This window comes from Sorghum bicolor, chromosome 8 (genome assembly GCF_000003195.3).
Source record: "Sorghum bicolor cultivar BTx623 chromosome 8, Sorghum_bicolor_NCBIv3, whole genome shotgun sequence".
Lineage (NCBI taxonomy): Eukaryota > Viridiplantae > Streptophyta > Magnoliopsida > Poales > Poaceae > Sorghum > Sorghum bicolor.
The window spans coordinates 45,166,740-45,187,045 of NC_012877.2; the positions used below are offsets into that span (position 1 = coordinate 45,166,740).

General features: G+C 42.7%; 2 protein-coding genes and 1 long non-coding RNA gene across 3 annotated transcripts; 2 read left to right on the top strand and 1 right to left on the bottom strand.

Annotated features, from left to right (window-relative positions):
• On the top strand, window positions 1,367–2,888 carry LOC8063895 (eukaryotic translation initiation factor 5). Its single transcript, XM_002442078.2, has one exon. It carries the CDS (start codon window positions 1,393–1,395, stop codon window positions 2,659–2,661), a length of 1,269 nt encoding a protein of 422 aa, XP_002442123.1. The 5' UTR covers window positions 1,367–1,392; the 3' UTR covers window positions 2,662–2,888.
• Window positions 13,132–17,220, bottom strand: LOC8063248. Its single transcript, XM_002443126.2, has 9 exons — window positions 16,656–17,220; window positions 16,155–16,396; window positions 15,839–15,992; window positions 15,334–15,456; window positions 14,993–15,249; window positions 14,687–14,899; window positions 14,517–14,609; window positions 13,951–14,052; window positions 13,132–13,861 (listed from the first exon to the last, which is right to left on the bottom strand). The coding sequence occupies exons 1-9, from the start codon at window positions 17,125–17,127 to the stop codon at window positions 13,478–13,480; spliced, it is 2,040 nt and encodes a 679-aa protein (XP_002443171.2). The 5' UTR covers window positions 17,128–17,220; the 3' UTR covers window positions 13,132–13,477.
• LOC110429616 lies at window positions 18,842–19,767 on the top strand. The gene is made up of 2 exons (XR_002446708.1): window positions 18,842–19,231; window positions 19,301–19,767. It is a non-coding gene; the product is annotated as an uncharacterized LOC110429616 (long non-coding RNA).

Below are 20,306 nucleotides of genomic sequence, written 5' to 3' on the forward strand. Positions count from 1 at the left end.
TGCTAAGCTCATGAATCTTTTCTCAGTATTATAATGATACATTTGTAATCTCTGGGGGTCTGGGGGATCAGACCAAATAATCATCCAATGCTCAAAACTTTGGCAAAAAGGGAACTTAAGATTGATCCCATACTATATTGTGGCAATACTCTCTGCTTTTTGGTAACAAGTCCCAAAATTGAACAAATAGAGAAGAACCACCAAACCATGTCTTCCAAATTATAAATTTCATCTCATCGTGGAACAATCTTTTTTTTTCGTGATCGGGTTGAACCCGTATTTCATTAAGAGGTGAAGAATAAGATACAAGGACCCAAAGTAGGCAGCGAGGGGCTACCAAACCAAGGTTGACGAACAATCTTTTGATACCCAAATTTTAAAGCTAAAACTGCCGGCTTCACACTTTTCCAGTACACAGAACCATTGAAGTTAGTGCTGCAGAAAATATTTGGAGCACTAGGTTACATGTCATCAGTTAGGCGTTCCCATAGTTCTCCTCCAGCATTTGCCTCATTAATGTATACTAAGTTTTAACCCAGGAACCTCATAGATCTGACTTGAATTTCTGAGAATGGGCGTACCCTCCATAAACACTATGCGTGCAAATCAGTTGCCAATATTCTTGATGAATTTCTAGTGAACTTCAGAGTTGTTCTGAATATTTATTTTCTGATACAACCAAATGTAGTAAAAATAATTTTTGTCAAAGTCATACGGTGAATAATGCCATTTCACCAGTATTATTGTTGTCTGATTTTGAATGTTCTATTGTTTTATCTGCAGCTCTTTTGCATTTTTACCAATAATCTTCGGTACCATCCCTTACTAAAATTGTTGGTTGTAGTGTTTGACACTGGATGTGCATCTGAAATGCAGTTCACATGATCTCTTTTTTTATTCGATTTTGTTGATATTTGGTTGTGCATCAGCTCTCTTGATTCTCAAATTATGGATTTAGGTATGGGTGCCATGAAAAGTAATGTTTGATACTGTTATACAATTTTCCACTTTTATGATGCAAAATGATATGGCTTTGCCTGAACAAGTTCATATGATCATATCTTTCATTATGAATAACTAATATTTGAAACTCTACTTGTACTAAAACCAGGTCACATCATCTGTTTGGAGTACCTCAAAGTGGAGGGCATAGGAACCAAGGCTTCTTTCATGTCTGAACAATCTCTGCTTTATTTGAGATTGCTGGGAGAGTATACTCGTGCAACAAAAAGAAGGCATAAGCCTTTTTTTCTCTGCATGCATCAACATCTCATCAGGTTTAGGTCATTTGATAGTGCTCAGATTGAGCTTAGTTGTATTCCAAGATCAGCAGCTGCAGCTTCTGGATTCTGCTGCATCTGAAAGAATCTGCTGCAACAAGCTTGACTCAAGATGTATCTGAAGAATATTGGTGCTTCGAACAAGGATGATGCCTTTTACAGGTATAAGATGCCTAGGATGATTACCAAAACAGAAGGATGTGGTAACGGTACCAAGACAAAAATTGTGAACATGGTTGGTATAGCAAAAGCACTTTCCAGGCCAGCACCCTACTTAACGAAGTACTTCGGATACAAACTTGGGGCTAATAGTGAGTTTGATGAGATTACAGGAGCTTTTGTTAATGGGGATCACAACACTACAAAGTTGAATGGTCTCCTTGACAACTTCATCACGAAGTATGTCTTGTGCTATGGATGTAGCAACCCGGAGACCAAGATTTTCATCTCTATCTCTAGGACAACTCATGATCCGATGTTATCACTGAAATGCACTGCATGTGGTTTTGTCTCAGATGTCAACCCAAATGACAAGCTCACAAAGTTTATCCTTAGGAATACAGAACCGAAAGGCGTATCTTCCAAAGAATCCAGTTCAAAAGGTGGCGCGGCAAATGTGGCTACTGTTGGTGGCTCCAATGAGGATTATTCGATCTCACCACGGTTCTATCGACATGGTGGCAATGTAGACTCTTCACATGAGGATGAGAACGACGTGAAGTGGCAGACCAACACCTCAGCGGGGGCAATGAAACAACGCATGCATGAGCAGCTGAGTGTTTCCACCGCGGAAATGGTTCTGCTCTCTATCAATGAGTTTTTTGAGAAGGAAAAACAGGGAACCCATAAAGATGTGGCTGTTAATGGATCGGCAAAACCTCAAAATAGGAGTAACTCTGATGGCAAACAAACCATCCCTGACACCAACCCTTATGATGAACTGGTCGAAGAGATCAAGCATCAGTTGCGCAATGCTGCCACAGCAGCTGAGCTCAAGGACCTGCTTTCCACCTCAACCCTTTGTTCCCAGGACGTGATGAACGTCCTCTTTGAGGCTCTCTTTGATGGTGTGGGCAAGGGATTTGCGAAAGCGGTTGAGAAGAACATGGCATACCTTGCTGCTCTCGTACCTGACGAGGGTCACCAGGCCAAGCTACTTCAGGCCATCGAAGAGTTTGGCAGCAAGTGCAGTGCTGCGGCCTTGAAGCAGATCCCATTTGTACTTAGAGCCCTCTATTGTGGAGATGTCCTTGAGGAAGAAACCATTCTCCAGTGGTACTATGTAGCCGTTGCCGGTGGCAAGAACTCTAAGGTCCTGCAGAATGCCAAGCCATTCGTGGAGGGTCTTCAGAATGCCGATTATGAATCTGAGCAAGAGTGAGCCGATTTTGACACGACGAAGAGCGGACAGAGCCGATGCTGCTCCTATGCTTTTCTTCAAATTACATTTTTCTTAATAATTGTCAGTTACTCAGTTAGTTACGTCATGTGTCTTATGTCAAGTCTTTAAGCAGGTAGACCTTACAGGATTGCTTTGGCGCCTGTGCACGGTATCTTTTTTTTTTATGATGGTGAAGTGATAGGTGTCCATCGGATGCTAATGTTTCATTACTGTCCCTGTGTGTGTTATTAGCTTTCCCGATTTGCATTTCAAATTGTACTTCAGCAGTTGGTCCTACAACTTCGCTATTGCTCGTGTTTTTTTAGTTCGTGGCTTTGAGGTTTATTTGCGCTTATCTGCTGGTATTAGCAATCTTGAACCAGCTAGCCCTACTGAAAACATGAATACACTTAAACGATAAACAAACTGTCAACTACGTCCACTCTTATTTAAAAATTTTTAATATAAATCAGACAATTTTAAATTTAACTATGTTTTAAAAAATATATATTAACAGCTATATTATTTAAAGTAGGTATACTAAAAAATGTATTACATGATAAATCTAATTATATTTATTTTATATCATATCATAAATATTATCATATTTTTTAAAGGTTTTACTTCACACTATAGCGAGAAAACCTAGTCCCCAACATGCAATTTAGGGATAATAAAGTTCTTGTTCTTTCTATATCTTGCATACTCATAGAAAAGCCTAGTGTTGGCATCCTCATCCTTTAGCCAGTTGATCCTGGACCTGAGTCTTGATATTGTTCTCAACAGGGAAGATAGCGCCAGTGAATGCTTCTTGAGGTTATTACATAGCCATAACTCATTAGGTTGAAGAAGTCTGCTTTCTTGAGCAATATCCAGTTGATGGAGGATTTCTTTTGCTAGAAGCAATTGGGATTTGAAGTGATCAAATTTCTTTTTTTACGAGTGACCAAATTTCTTCTGACTCCAACTCTATAAGGTTGTGGCAGTTGCCTTCAGTTTCAGAGCAAGGGTATCAAGCGGACAGGTTCTAGGCTGTACCGAGTCCCTAGCGTCCTTTACTACTTCTAGAAAACCATCCAGAGAGGGCTAGAAGGCTTCAAAATGAAATCTTTTCTTGCAGCCAATGCTATCCTCCAGCCCCAGAATCAGGGGACAATGAGGATAAGGCTGATGCTGTGTTAGATTTTTATGACAATCTCATCGGGACTGAGTGTGCTAGAGGGAGTACTATTAATCTAGACACCCTTGGCAGTCCCAGTTTTGATCTTGAAGCTTTGGAGTTGCCTTTTTCTGAGGAAGAGGTGTGGAACACCATTAAGGAGATGCCACCTGATAAGGCTCCTGGACCGGATAGGTTCACTGGCAGATTTTATAAATGTTGGTGGACAATTATCAAATATATGATGAAATGGCTGCAGTTCATGTTATTTGGAAGGGAAACTTCAGAAACCTCAAGAAGCTGAATTCTGCATACATTACCTTGATTCCGAAAAAGGCTAATGCTGTTCAAGTAAAGGAATATAGGCCAATTAGCTTGGTCCATAGTTTCGCCAAACTTGTGACCAAAATCTTGGCTAATAGGCTTGCAAGTCAGCTGGATGTGATGGTATCCCCCAATCATATTGCTTTCATTAAGAAAAGGTTCATCCAAGATAATTTTATGATGGTTCAGCAGATGGTTAAATTCCTTCACTCTCAAAAGCAGCCCAGAATTCTCCTGAAGCTTGACATTACCAAAGCCTTTGACTCAGTGTCTTGGGCCTTCCTCTTGGAGGTGCTAAGAAAATTGGGTTTTGGTTCTCGCTGGTGTGAAATGATTTGCGGCCTCTTATCATCTTCTTCCACCCAAGTACTCTCAAATGGTATCCTAGGTGAAGATATTTTTCATAGAAGAGGTTTGAGGCAGGGTGATCCGCTATCACCTATGCTCTTTTTTCTTGTTATGGATGTGTTAAATCAGATGTTCACAAAGGCTTCTGATGATGAGTTGCTACATGCTTATCCAGAAGGCCTATCCAACACAGGATCTCCTTATATGATGATGATGTAGCCATTTTCCTTCAGCCTATTGCAGCAGATATTAATTTGTCTCTACAGCTTCTGGATTTATTTGGTGAAGCATCTGGTCTTAGGACCAATGTTCATGTTGGTGTAAAATATGGTAATGTAAAGGGTCTATGTGTAAAACTATGAAGATACGAATAGAGAGAGTGAGGGCTAGGTGATTGAGCCAGCCAGAACCTTCCCCAATTCCAGTAGGGTATACGGAGCTAGGGTTTGTAGCAGAGTGCGTCGTACCTGCAGCAGCGGTGTGTGGCTGCAGGAGTGAAGTCAAGACAGCGCGTCGTGGGCGCGTGGTGGCGGCACGGCCTGTTGCGGGGCCGGCCAGGCCGTGAGTGACCAAAGGGTCGCTTGGCGTGCGTTGCGGGTGCGTGGTGGCGGTGCGGCCCGTTGCGGGGTCGGCTCGCCGCCCGCACCGCCGCAAGCGCGTGGCGGCGGCGCGGCCCAGCCGGGCGGAGGTGCGGATGCTCTCGGCCGGAGTCGTGAGGGTGTGCCTGGGCCTGAGCAGCGCGCGTCACTGCAGCACGTGCGGTCGCCGGCGACCTTGCACGAACAGGTGCAGGCAGCACAAGGTAGCTGCTGCACGGTGAAGTGGAGGAGGATTACAGTCTCTAGCCTGTTTGCTCTGCAGTCGTAGCAGAGAAGAGGAAAAGGTGCTGCTGCTCGTTGACGGTCTTTTTTTTTTTGGTGCTGGTCATTGGTGTTCAAAAGTGGTGGTGGTGCTGCCCCTCTAGTTAAGAAGTAGGAAGAGAAGGGCACTGCTGCTGCCCTTGATTGTTAATGTGACTGATCGATTGGGTGAAGGAAAGTGTGGTGGTTACTGTAGGGCTGTGATTTTGTGCTGAGGTGAAGGGTTCTAATCACTAGGGTGAGAGAGGCTGATTTGAGGAGATGGATACAGGGAAGCCGGAAGACAGTGAGCATAGCAGTGGTGGTAACCGTGGAGATGATTCACTAATTACCAAAGCTGAGCTAAGAAATGAGATGAGATCCATGATTCAAGGGCTTTTGAAGATGAATCTAATTGGTTCGAGGGAGGTACGTGAACTCAAATTGGAACTCATTCCAAATGATGTGAAACTAGAGGGAAGTAAAAACTACCTAAGTTGGTCGAGAAGAGTGCAAGTAATATTAGGAGGAAATGGTGTAGAGAACTATTTGAGGGAGGATTGTGTTGAGCCGGCTAACAAACTTAGCCCCGAATGGAAAATATGGCACACAACGAATTCTACCATAGTGGTATGGTTATTGGCATCCATATCATCATTAGTTAGTAAAGTGGTGGAGGCTATGTACACTGCAGCACAAATATGAAAAACTCTGAGTAACAGATATTCCAAGCAAGGGAATGTGATGGTGATGATAGAAATTCAGAACAAAGTCGAGACAGTAAAACAAGCTGGATGATCAGTGGAGCAATATGCTAGTGAGTTGTAGTACTTGTGGGGAGAGCTGGATCACTATGCTCCACTCAATATGAGAGATCCACAGATGCCCAAGATATTTAGAAGTGGGTTGAGGATAGGAGGGTGACCCATTTTCTGAAGAACATAGATCCTGAATCTGAGAGTAGGAGGGCTGCCTTTTGTCACCAGGAGAGTTTGCCTACCATGGAGGAAGCTGTGTCAGCCATGGTCATTGAGGAGAGCAGGCTTCGGATGATGAGCGGTGATAATCCTATGAAGTCAGCCTTTACCACTCTGATAGAGCGGTTGTGTTACAACTGTGGAGAGAAAGGACACATGAGCTACAATTGTCCCCTTCCAAAACACCATGGTGGTAGGAGTGGAACTCATGGAGGTTGTGGTGGTGCTGGTGGTGATCATGGAGGTCGTGGTGGTCGTGGTGGTGGACGTGTAGGAGGACGTGGCAGAGGTCGTGGTGCCCCTCAAGCCAATGCATCTACCATGGAGGTTTCTACCATAGAGATTAGTACTCAAGCTAATGTTGAGAATCAGTCCCTCACCTTAACTGGACAACAGGTCAAGCAGTGGGAACAGTGGCAAAAGCTTAAGGCATCTGAAGCTCCCAGTACTATTCCAGTTGGTACCGTCAGAAAATAACACACAGAAATATAATAACAGAAAAATCACATTTTTCTGTGAGTTCGCCGTCAGAAATAGTTTTTCTATCGGTACGTGACCTACAGAAAAATTATGCTCGCCCAGATTAAAATTTAATCTTCTGTGCACATATCCACAGAAAAATAATATTACACGCACAGGAAAAAGAAGCCAATTGCACAGGGAAAACATGTATTTTTCTGTCGGTCTAGTGAACTCACAAAAAAATATGTTTTGTCTGAAAAAAGAGTAACATGTTTACATGGTGAAGAATGTATAGATTTATGAGCAAACTAGCAAATGGTACCATGCTTGGGTAACGATGAACGGGTAGGCTGGTAAAGGAACTGTCCAAACTCTCATCCGAGAGGGACCCGTTAGAGCGTACATGTTGGCGAATTTAGGATCGGATAACAAGGCAACTCGGCTCGTCATGGCTTGTCTGATTATAGCCCATTAGATAATGATTATAGCCCCACATGTTGTTGCGGTAATTTGAAGGTGACTATAGATAGTTACTTAGTTGTACAATTCTACGAGAAGAAATATTTACACAACAAAAATATATCTATGGGGTATAAACCCATATATCCTCATAGGTTGACATGAGCCGCACCATCGGAGGTGGTCCGGCCCACAAGATGAAGAAGTGCGGCGCACAACACTAGTCGGTGTACACCGGAAGGCTACAAGAAAATATTGTACCAAATATGATACTTTACTTATAACTCTGTCCCTTCACAATATATAAAGAGGGGCAGAGGTCTTCTAGAGGACAGATCATCTCAAGACAAAGATCTCATTACATCTCATATCCATACAATCAGACACTGGAGGGTAAAGTATCCTATTACGCCCTCACGGCGGCCGAACCTAGATAAAATCCTTGTCTGTGTCTTGTGTCACCATCTAGTTCCTAGCTTGCGCACCTGTCTACCGACAATCTACTACCGTGGGTATACCCCAAGGTAGATTGCCGACTAGCTTTCGTCGACAGTGGCACGCCAGGTAGAGGGTGTGCGTACAACTACCCAGACGAACCAGACGGCCATCATCCCCAACTTCGTGGCCGTGGCGGGTGGCTTCATGTTCACCGTCAGCTACCCAGACGAACCAGATGGCCATTATCCCCAACTTCGTGACCGTGGCGGGTGGCTTCATGTTAACCGTCATCTATATCACCTGGACCACCGGCTTCAACAGCTTCACTGCCACAATCACGGAGGAGGCGTAGATATGATCTGCACCGATCACTTCTTTATCGACGTCGGCCGCGGCTCCAACCACGTTGGCTACGGCTCCAAGCACACCACCAACGTCTCCGACCACGCCGACAACGCGTCACCCGCTTCCCCGCTATAAAGGGAGGCAAATCGACGACACCGACCTGCTTGGGCTATCGACCAAGTTGTTTGACCTACTTGCTTTGATCACCGGTCGCAATAATAATCGCCGCGTCGAGAACGGCGCTACGACAACCGCGACCACCATCATGACAACATGTCGAAAAGCTCGAGGGCCAGACAATTTTGTCGCCACAGACCAGACTTTCGTCCAAAGATAAGTGCACTTCTAATATTTTATTTATTTTTGGCATAATATTTTTGATATTATTATCCCTCGAAACAATTTTTTTAGCTGACTAGTTTTTTCTCCTACACGAGTTTTTCACAGCCGGCACTGTCTCCGACTCCTCCATACACGGGCACGAGATCCGCCCACTGCGTTCTGGGTGGTCGGCAGTTGCTCTTTGGCGAGGTTGTCAATCCTAGGCGAGCCTAGATTTTGCACCTCATGCTCCATATTGTTGGCTAGACCAGAGCAAGAACAAGCTCTAGGATGAATTAACTACTCGTGCTAATTTTAATAAAATAAAAAATCTAAAATTTTATCTCAGTGCTGATTTTTTATCTAGAGTTTATTTATACATTATATACTACCTATTCTCTATATTTATTTTTCAGGAGTTTGGCCCAGTCAACAAGCTACGGTCGAGGACTCGTCGACTATTCCCTATGTTATGCCCGGGGACTGCTCCGACTACAGAGCACGTTTACGTTCCCAACCACGCTCGGGGAATTGTCGACTAGTCTCTACGCTGTGCTTGAAGACTATGCCGACCACCTAGCATGTTTACGTTCTCAACCACACTCGGGTACTTGTCCACCAGTCTCTACGCCATGCTCGGGAACTGTACCGACCACCGAGCACGTTTATATTTCGGACCGTGCTCGGGGACTCGTCAATAACTCCCTACGCTGTGCTCGGGGTTTGCTTCGATCACTCTCCGACCACAGCTTGAAGACTGCTCTTCTCGGCTACATATGAATTGGACTCATACAACTAAGGGGTGATTTTAATTTTTTTAGACCTTGCTACAAGGCTCGTACTTTGCTTTCCAGCAAACTCGAGGACTACATCGGTATGATGCATCTGGTGATGCATCTGAGTATAAGAATTTCTACGTGGACTTTTCTTTTTAGACCCTGACACCATGTGCCTACCAGACTCGGGGACTAAGTGGACACACTTCACCTTACGGTGAATATGCTTGTTTTTTGAAAGACTATACTTTTTAGAAAAGTAAAGTGGACACACTTTGTCAAGAAAGAAATCTTTTTTCTCAAGAGCACCATGCATTATTCGGACAACCTGCTTCTTCGGTGTCAATGGTGGTCGATGGTCTTCCGAACTACTGTCGCAACTATTCGAGCGACTTTCCCTGGTAAGAGACGTCCCAAGCCTCATTGGAAGATGCTCAAGATGGCATATCACATCATAATATATGGTGCTCGGGGACTAGCTGTGGGGGTATAAACCCCTATACCCTCATGGGTCGACATGGACCGCACCATCGGAGGTGGCCTGGCCCACAAGATGAAGAAGTGCGGCGCACGACGCTGGTCGGCGTGCACCGCAAGGCTACAAAAAGTATCAAATAGGATACTTTACTTGTAACTTTGTCCCTTCACGATATATGAGGGGTAGAGGTCTCTTAGAGGACAAGTCATCTCAAGTCAGAGATCTCATTACATTTCATATCAATACAATCAGACGCAGGACGTAGGTATTACGCCCTCACGGCGGTCGAACCTAGATAAAATCCCTGCTTGTGTCTTGCGTCACAATCTAGTTCGTAGCTTGCGCAGCTGTCTGCCGACAATCTACTACCGTAGGTATACCTCCAGTAGACTGCCAACCAGCTTTCGTCGATAATATCTACACGTGGAGTTGATGCTGTCATTTTGTACATGTAGATGTAATTTTTTGCTTGAATATAATATCGACATAATGTACTATATGTAATCGATTTTCCTTGAAAAGTGTTTAGATTATCAAAAGCTGCAATGTGTATTGCCGACTTGTTACTGCCAATATAAGTTTTAAAAAAAAAACAAAACGACTAATATAAGGTTATTGATGAGTCAATCGTCATACATGAATGGATCTATGATTTCTTTCCACTATTTAGTGGCCACTAAAAAGAAAATTAACGATAACCAAATGGCATGTGTACATGGATGTAAATTAAAAGAGTTTTACAGGGGCTTGAGGAAGTCTGCATAAAATGGATTAAACATAGGTCGACCTTTGTAACACTCCAAAATTTGCTCCTTTCAAAATAGATGAAAATTGATTTAGTTTTGTATTTGAGTGCTCATGAAAATACAGGAATAATAAATTTGCTCCTTGTTCGACACATCTTTATCTTTTTGTACAATCAAAATGCTTTCGTTCTGAGTTTCCCAAAATCTTTTCTTTGAAATCGAAATCACTCCTTTCAGTTCCTCAACCGTCAATCAATCTCTAAAAACTTACCGGGAATTATTTTAGCATTTTTCCGAAACTCATTCCCACTTTTCTGTGAGCATAATATAAATTTTAGATGCTCCAAATAATCTTTTCAGGAGCCCTAAATACTTTATTTGGGTTCTTCATATTCTAAAATGTCTCTAAGAATTTTCTTCAAATTTTTGGAGCCTTCGGAGTATTTTTCAGGACATAAAAATCAATTCTGGAGTTTTCTAGAATCATTTTAATCTCGAAATTCATTAATTTCGAAAATAATGGAATATGTCTTTTTAATACTCAATGCCCATGTGAAATAATTCTCATATAAATCTTAAAGAGCCGAACATGAGATTAAAAGAATTAGGGTTTCATCCTATTCATCGTGTTGCCGCCGCCGTGGTGTAGTATCAATCTATCGTTCAACGATTCCCAGCGCCGCCGCCGGCCGAGTCAAACGATCTTTTTGCTCTAATTCGACATCCATTGTGTTGATTGGTGCGTGTTGATTTTGAATCGGTGGCGGTGTCTAATCCATACAAAAGCTGCTCAATCACGTGGAGGTCCACAACGTGATCACCTTCCAATGCTTGGAGTTCGACCATGGCACAATATCAAAGTTCCGTGAGCTTTGATCTTTTATTTTTCCAATGTATCCAAGGAAACTCTTATTTATTGGACTCAAGATGTTTTATTTGGGCTGTTTTGCTTGGACGTGACAACACGTATTTACATTCCAAAAGGAGCAATCGACCTGGCCACGTCCTTTATGGGTAAAGATCACATCGTGCGCTTCCTGGTAAAGTAATCAATCATTTATATATATATATATATATATATATATATATATATATATATATATATATATATATATATATATATATATATATATATATATAGAATCATCAATCTCTACGAAATACACACGTCTAGGAACTCTATACCATCTAGCCGCATTTCTGACTATAAATAGCATCCATCGTTCCTTTTGCAAACCCTTGAAAATAATCCAGTTGATCATGATCCATGCTGCCACACAATCAATCTACAACATCTAGCAAGGCCGTTGGCCATGTTCCTGCCGATCTGGGTGCGTCTGAGTCATTGTTCCGGGAATCTGCGCCTCGCCAACTTCTTGTGCCGCCGCCGCCGCTCCATCGACCTGCAACATCCGAGCTTACAAGGCCACCGTCCATCTTCTTCCTACCGATCCCTGCCGGTTCACCCGATCAGATGTGCCCACTGTCGCCCCGATGGCCTCATCACCTTCTCGAGATTGGTCGGCCAACAGATGTGCCTAGCTGATCGAGGGCCCTGCAGCACTGCAGCATGTATACCGGCGGCGTGTTGGCCGACGATTCTGAAGCTGGGCGTCGGCTTGCATCCTACTTGTTCTCATCCATGTCTAATCACAAGGTTAGTGCAAAACACCTTGATAATTATGGACCCAGCCAGCCAGGTGTCTCTTTAATTCCTTTGCCCTATTATTTTATCAGCTAATACAATACTCTGCTTTACTGGTGTCATCCCTTCATCACAAACGTGAGCAATATTTAGCTTTGTTTTTGGACAGCTAAAATTTCCTTTTGCCGAAATATTCATCACGTGCACAGGTCCTTTTCTCACTTTGCATGTATTTAGCAAACATCCTGTGTAGGTAATATGGTTTCAGATTTTGTATCATAAATCTTCCAACACTTTATCACCGTAGCTCCGATTTAGTCTGTTCTGGATGAGTTGGTGTTGTGCTAGCGAAATTTATATGTTAGAAGTGACCTTTACCATGCTAAATATTTCTAAATTTATGATTTAAAATATATCTTGTCATGATTTTGTTTAACTTGTTAAAACTATATGACAAACATGATTTGTTTTAGCTAATTTTCTAAACTAAAATACAATTTGTGTAATCTAAGTTAACATGCTTCTTATGGTTTTGCGAAATTAAAATGAATAAAGCATGTAGATTTTTCTTTATAACATAAAATAATAAAATAATATAAAATTCCTAATACAAGAAATTCCCTTATACGTGACGGTTTCATTCTGTCATGAACAAGCAAAAATCCGTCACGGTTAACTATCTGTGACGGTCCATAGGAACGTCATCTATTCCTCGTCATACATTTTATGGACCAAAATAGAACGTCACGGGTTGGTTTTTTGGATCGTCATGGACGAACCAGAGGGCAACTATAGCAAGAGACTCTAGTGATGAACTGAACCGTCATGGTTTTGCTGCCATGTCAGCTATTGCCACATCATTTGGTGATGTAGGATTTGACTTGGCTGCCACCTTGCCACTTCATCACTAGGCTTTTTATGGCCCATTTTCTCCAATTAGGCCCATGTTTTGTGTATTTTTTTTATTAAGTTAGGCCCATATATTAGTAGGCACTGTTGGGCCAGCCCAATTGCATGGTAGAAATGGCCTATTTTGGCCCATAGCCTATCAGGAAACATTCAAATTCAAATAGCACCAAATTCAAATTTAAATGGACAGTAGTTTCACATTTAAATTGACAGCACATTCAAATGAAAATTCACATGATTCATATCATCACAGATGACCACAGATCATCACAAATAAACATAAATATGTCATCACATATAATTATAGGTCCCATCACCACATACATCTCAATATAGCTGCACTTAAAGTTTGGCACAACAAAGGCGTACATCAGACCTTACATAAGTTCACAGAACATGCATGCATCACAAAAAACCATGCATGCACAGCTCAAAGACCATGCTGCAGTTCACATGCGCATAAGCTCACCATTGCACAAGCATGCATCATTTCCACCAAAAGACCTTGGAGCCACCAGTTCACATCACAGCATCCATCACCAAAACATGCAATGAACATCAAAGTGCACCAGGCAAGAACCAAGCCAACCTTACTGTGTTGCTTGGTCTCCTGGAACCATGGACATGAAAGTCTTGATTAGTGCATCAATGTTAGCTTCCCTTTTCTTCGACTCCTCTTCTCTCTTAGCCATAGCTGCTTCTTTTTCCTCCAACTTCTTCATCATTTCATCCATTTGCTGTTGTTGAGTCTTGACAATCTCCCTAAGGTCACTTGAAGTTTGCTTCTCTACCACCAGTTCCTCTTGTAGGTCATACTCAGCACTACCACGGGTAGCACTGCTTTTCAGCCCCACATTTACAAGAAATCTGTTCTTCTTAGTTTTCTGAACAAGAGCCTCAGAGAGCACCTCAGTGACATCCTTTGGTTCAAGAGCTTCATCAACAGGTTGATTCAGGTTGTCCTCTATTTCAACCTAGCAATGGAGGATACATAGATAACTCAACGATCATGATATCAACCTAATGTATCAACAGGTTGTGAACAAAGTATGAATTTACTTACAACAAGAGATTGAACTGCAGGAGAAAATCCTTTCTTTTTGCTGTAGTGTGTCTCTTTAAATAGTTCCAGTGCATTTGGTGGTTCATTTTTGTACTTCTCCGCCTAAAAATGAATAGAAAAGGACACTTTTAAAGTTGTTGCTGATTGTATTAATTACTAACAAAGATAATAGTCAATGAACAAACTAATTTACAACATTTTCTAGATTTTCTACTGTTAGTGGCATAACCTAGTTTTGCAGACCCAAGTTTAGTATGCAGTGAAATAATTTTTAAAACCCTAGCAGCCAGCAACACATTTCTATCAACTATTACTAATCTTTATGACAATACATACAAAGCTTTTGTAAATATGCAGAGAAGAAAAGACCTCACAAACATGTTATAGTGGAAACACTCACAACCAGTAGGAGATTTTTGTCAACAATTGTGCCATAGCTACATACAAGGCTATTTTAAATCTGCAGTGAAGAAAAGACCTCACAAACAGCATGATGGTATGCAATATCTTGCCATTGAAGGTCCAAAAGCATGTTCAAGTTGAAAGTGTCAAAGAGTAGTACTCACCAAATTTACAATGTGCATTTCATAGCTGCGAGAACCAGTGGTCTGATGGAACTGCACTTTGCTTCTGTTCTCTCTGTTCTTCTCACAAGTCACCTATAGGAACACAGTTCTATAGCTAAGCACACATGACATTTTTTCAAGATGTGATTGGAACAGTTGCATGATCTTACCATTTTTTCCTCCTTTTTCCAGTGTTCCACAAGATGATCCCATTGCACATCAGTCATAGTACCCACAGGAGAAGTTTTGGGCACCTGATGCAGTGGGAAAGCATCAAAATACCTCTTTTTTAGCTTGTAGCGCTGCTGGCGAACAGCTTCCTTCATCATAGCCAGACATGCTTTTTTCACAGGTACTGAATTTGTATCCGTATGAAACTTTGTCTGGAGACAGTAAACAACATTGCCAATTGTTATTGAATACACAAGCTTAATGTTGGAAATAAACAGTATAAAGAGGAAAGTTTCAACACTTACAACAACTCTCGATATGTACGCGTCGATCATCTTTGGATACTTCTTGTATTCCTTCCAATGTGGAAATATCGGAACAATTTGTCTTACTGCAATGTTGCACTTCGTTGCAAATTTTGCAGCGATCATCACCGACTTTGGTCTTCTCTTCCCTGGCTCAATAACCAAAGGAAGTTTTTTCTTCCTCGAGCGAGTCATTTGAACAAGTTCTCTCCCAATACTAGGTCCCCTTGTCCTGTCTTCCTCATCAAGTAGTTCATCTAAAAATGAGTTGTGTTAGTATACTGCTGTCCGAAGTTGGGTATGGAAAAGGTTTACAATGTGCAAGACTTAGAAACACACACCTTCAGCAACGTTGGAAGCATGTGTTTCTCCATTTTCATTGACATCATTCACTGTTTCGCCATTTGGAGTGGCATCCAGGTTCAGCTCATTGCGTTCTTGCTCATTTTGCTCACCTGCATCAGCTACAATGCAATATAGAATTAGTAATAGTATATTTGCTCATCTCCAAAGGCAGAACAATAGCAACAGATTCAATTTTGCAGGCTCTGTTAGACTAAGAGGCTGTGCTCAACTACTTGTTTTCAGCTAAAGCATGAATATGAACTACTTGTTTTTTGATCCTGAGCTGTTCTAAGTGATTTAGGTGATCAAACATCATGGGATAGTCAACTAACCTTTCTCTGTACTTAGCCAAAATGTAAAGACAGAAAAACAATAGCAGAATCTCTTTTGCAGGCTCCGTTACACTAAGAGTCTATGCTCAACTCAATTTGAACTACAAGAATAATGAAAACACTAGATTGCATCTGATAAATTAAGCATTTCATTGGATAGGCAGATAACCTTCCTCTGCTGCCTGATTAGGGATATCAGCCTGAATATTCATTGCACTAACATCATCTGGACGTTTCTTCATTCCCCTTGTGACAATACTAGATTGCATCCGAGGTTGTTCCTTGTCAGCACCTCTCTTTCTCTTGTTTGTTGTTGCTTTCTTCTACAAAAAACCAATCAAACATACATAAGGATTGAACATTAAATGTTGCTGTGTCATGCTACAGAGATAAACATTACATGCATGTATTTGTTAACTAGCACCTTAGATGTAATTAGCAAGCAAATCACATTTTTAGATTTGACAATATGGAATAACTAGCACCTTAGATGATACAGTAGAAGGTTCCAGGTCATCATCACTTAGATGGGCATCATTGTTAGCCTCATCTTCACCATTGTACTCCGAACCAGAGTCTTCTTTGTCTTTCTGCTGCTGCTTTTCCTGGGGAACAAAAGTGTTCTTACAGAGCTGCGCTAACACAGGAAGTCCTAGTGAGTGCATGTATGTGTTGTTGCGGAGACACTTCTTCATCCGAAAGAGTTCATAATCAGTGAGCGGAGGTTCTGCAATGTGAAGGAACAAAGAGAAAATTAGGGAAACACAGAACATCTTTAAGGATCAGCAATTTCACAACCAGTGCATATTATAAAATCAATGCTTGTCTTCTATCCCACTAGCTCAGACTCTACAGCAATGTACATCATCGAAAATGTGGTCACCAAAAATAGAAGCTCCAGCTCAAGCGCATAGAGGACATGCAGCCACAAAGCCCTTCGCCAAAATTAGATTGCCCAAAATAGAAGCTTCAGGAGAGACATTCACCTTGATACTCCTCTTGCCACGGTGGCCTCCTCGCTCGTTTTGTGCCCGTGTTCTTCATCGACACCAGTGGTGCCTGCGAGATGGTGGCAGTGGCGTCCGACGCGGTCGTCGCCTTCACCAGCGGGGTCATGTCCGCCGCGCTCGTCGTCGTCACCGTCGGGGTCGTGCTCGTCGCCTTCACCAGCGTGGTCGCGCCCGCCGCGCTCGTTGTCTTCACCGTTGGGGCCGCGGTCGTCGTCTTCACCAGCGGGGTCATGTCCGCCGCGCTCGTCGTCTTCACCGTCGGGGTCGTGCTCGTCGCCTTCACCAGCGTGGCCGCGCCCGCCGCGCTCGTCTTCTTCACCGTTGGGGCCGCGCTCGTCGTCTTCACCAGCAGGGTCACGCCCGCCGCGCTCGTCGTCTTCACCGTCGGGGTGGCGCTCGTCGGCTTCACCAGCGGGGTCACGCCCGCCGCGCTCCTCGTGTTGACCATCGGGGTCGCGCTCGTCGGCTTCACCAGCGGGGTCACGCCCGCCGTGCTTGTCGTCTTCACCGTCGGGGTCGCGCTCGTCGGTGGATCTAGAGGAATGGTGCTGAGGAATGGAGGATTGGGGGGAGGAATGGAGGATTGGGGGAAATTGGTGGCGCCCTTGCCTGCGAGCCAGGTTATATATGGCACTGCAATTTGACCAAAATATCCCCATCATTTCCTTTGCGGGTTTGGCCTGGTGTCCTAGATGGCAAGGCGTAATGGTAAATTCGCAGCCAAATTGGAGGTGGGAAGGGTGCTGGCAACGAAATTTTTCGGGCGCACGCGCCATTCTGTTCAGAATGCCCGCCCTCTGGCCGAAATTTTTTCAGGGCACGTGTCCCTGTTTAGGGTGTCTTTGTTTCTGCTTTATTACTTTTTTATATGTATGAAAATAATAAAATAGTGTCGATTCATAACTAGATTTTGAATAATTTGGACAAACTTCTTTGTTTAGGTAATATTAAAAATTTTGGAGTACAATGTGGCTAAAAATAATTTAGGGAATAACAAAAATTTTGAAGTTTACGTTGATTTGGCGTGCAAAGCACACGTTGATTTTAGTGTGTTGATTTTGTGGTTACCACCAATCGATGTGCGTATACTACTCCTACAACTCCCTCGATTCGATGTGTGTATACTAGTACTAGTAGTAGTAGTAATTCGATGTGTGGTACAACATCTTATAAGATTACTAGGTAGTTTCTTGAAGCATTACTAGACATCAATGGGTAGTCACCACAAAAACACCATCATTTAGCATAAGATGCTTGAGTAGTAGTAGTAGTAGTAACCATAAAAACACCATCATTTAGTGTGTTGATTTTGTGGTTACCACCAATCGATGTGCGTATACTACTCCTAGAACTCCCTCGATTCGATGTGTGTTCATTAGTGATAGTGGAATTAGTAAGACTTCTAGTAGGGCTCGTGCTCGTCGTCCTCGTCGTAATAGTAGTAGTAGTAGTATACACACATCGAATCGAGGGAGTTCTAGGAGTAGTATACGCACATCGATTGGTGGTAACCACAAAATCAACACACTAAATGATGGTGTTTTTATGGTTACTACTACTACTACTACTACTACTCAAGCATCTTATGCTAAGTGATGGTGTTTTTGTGGTGACTACCCATTGATGTCTAGTAATGCTTCAAGAAACTACCTAGTAATCTTATAAGATGTTGTACATGCATGAACTCCATTCGAATATATGATACATAAGAAGATTCTTTGACATGATAGCAAAAATTTCATATGTTGTGTAACTAGGCCTTGTTTCGCTACTGTAGCACTTCCGTTTGTTTATAGAAAATATTGTCTAATCATGGACTAACTATGATCACAAGATTCGTCTCGTGATTTATAGTTAAGCTGTGCAATTAATTTTTATTTTTTAAGAGTAGCGCCCTCGCCGTCAGTGGATATACTTTCCCAATGTTTGTCAAATAAAAACTAAAGTGCTACAGTATAAACTGTGCAATTTATTTTTGCATATAAACAATGCCTAAATGACATCCTTTCATTTAAATTTATGATGTTTTATGCAATTTGTTATTTTATTTTTTACAAAATCGTGTTGCTGGTCCCACACGTCAGTGGATATACTTTCCCCTCATCTTGCTTGTCACCCAGCCACGGTCAACAAGAGCAGCGCCTCCCCCCCTCATTCGCCGTGCAGCGCCTCCCGTGCGGCGCCTGCGGCCCTCATTCGCCGCCGTCGTCACAAGAGCAGGCCTCCGCTGAGGACCGGCAGCGCCCTAGCCGTCGATCTCTGCCCTCCCTGTTTTGCGCCACCATCAGCCCTCACCGTCGACCAGGTGCGCCCTCGCCGTTTGCCCGCCGTCGCCGCCTAGATCCCACCGAGGTGCCACGAGCTACCCAGCGCAGCAGCGCCCCACCACGAGCCCATCCATATGAGCTCGAGCTCCACTGCTGGCGGCACTAGCTGGGGCCACGCCCCCCTGCTGGACTGCCCCGATTGCCATGTTCCCCTGATCCGGATTAGAAAGCAAGCAGCAGAACACACTGAACGAGTGGTTCGTGAAGTGCCCAAAAAACATTAAGGTTTGTATATTCACTGTCTATTGATTTCTTTCAGATTTTATTTTAGCTTCACTGATTTATGGTCAGCAGGGTGATCCAACCACTTGTGGGAGAATCTGGCCTGAGAAACTGTATGAGTCCTATGTGCGTTCAGAGGCTCTAAAGCAGAAGAATCAGATTCAGGAAGATGACATTGGTGATTTGAAGCAACAGATGACTGAAGTGAGGCAAAGGCTGGACAGTGTTGCCAATGATGTTTTGGACAGTGTTGCCAATGATGTTTTGAAATTGAAGATGAATGTTACTGCTCCAAAGCCAGAGTCGAGTAATAGAAAATTGCATATTGTGATAGATGTCTCTGTTCTTGTCGGTGTTCTTATTGGTGTACTGCTAGGTGTAGTTGTTGCCCTTATTGTTAGGTGACTGAATCAGTATGTATGTAGGTAGTGTGCTGGATGTTACTGCTCGAAGACTGGTGTAGTAGTATGCATGTGACTTGAGAATGCATTTGTTGCATTGTCTTGTGACTTTGGCAATTTCCTTGAATTATGGCTGAATTTTAGTATCATTTCCTATGTGCTACTGCTCGTGAAAGAGACCAAGCTGTTGTTGCCTATCTTGTGAGTTTTAACAAATCAGAATGCATTTGTTGCATTGTCTTGTGACCAAGCTGGAGATAGACCAAGCTGGAGAATACAACAAGCTGGAGATAGAGACCAAGCTGGAAAGAGACCAAGCTGGAGGAACAAACCAAGCTGGAAAGGGTCCAAGCAGAATTCTATGTGCTGCAATACATGTTTATTTGTACCCTTTTTTCTTAAGCTGGAATACATGTAAATCTGTATATTTTTCACTTGAGCTGGAATACATGTAAATCTGTATATTTTTCACTTGAGCTGGAATACATCTGTCACTTGCCGAATTTGAATCTTTTGTCACTTGCAAAATCTGGAATACATCTGAACCTTGCATGGTTCTTAGGTCTGATGACTAAAATGACTACATGCATGTTGTAGCAGAAAAGAGTCTCAGGTTGATGCAGACTGATCAAATAAATTGAGAAATGTCTTTCTAGATTGAACAAATATATATAATG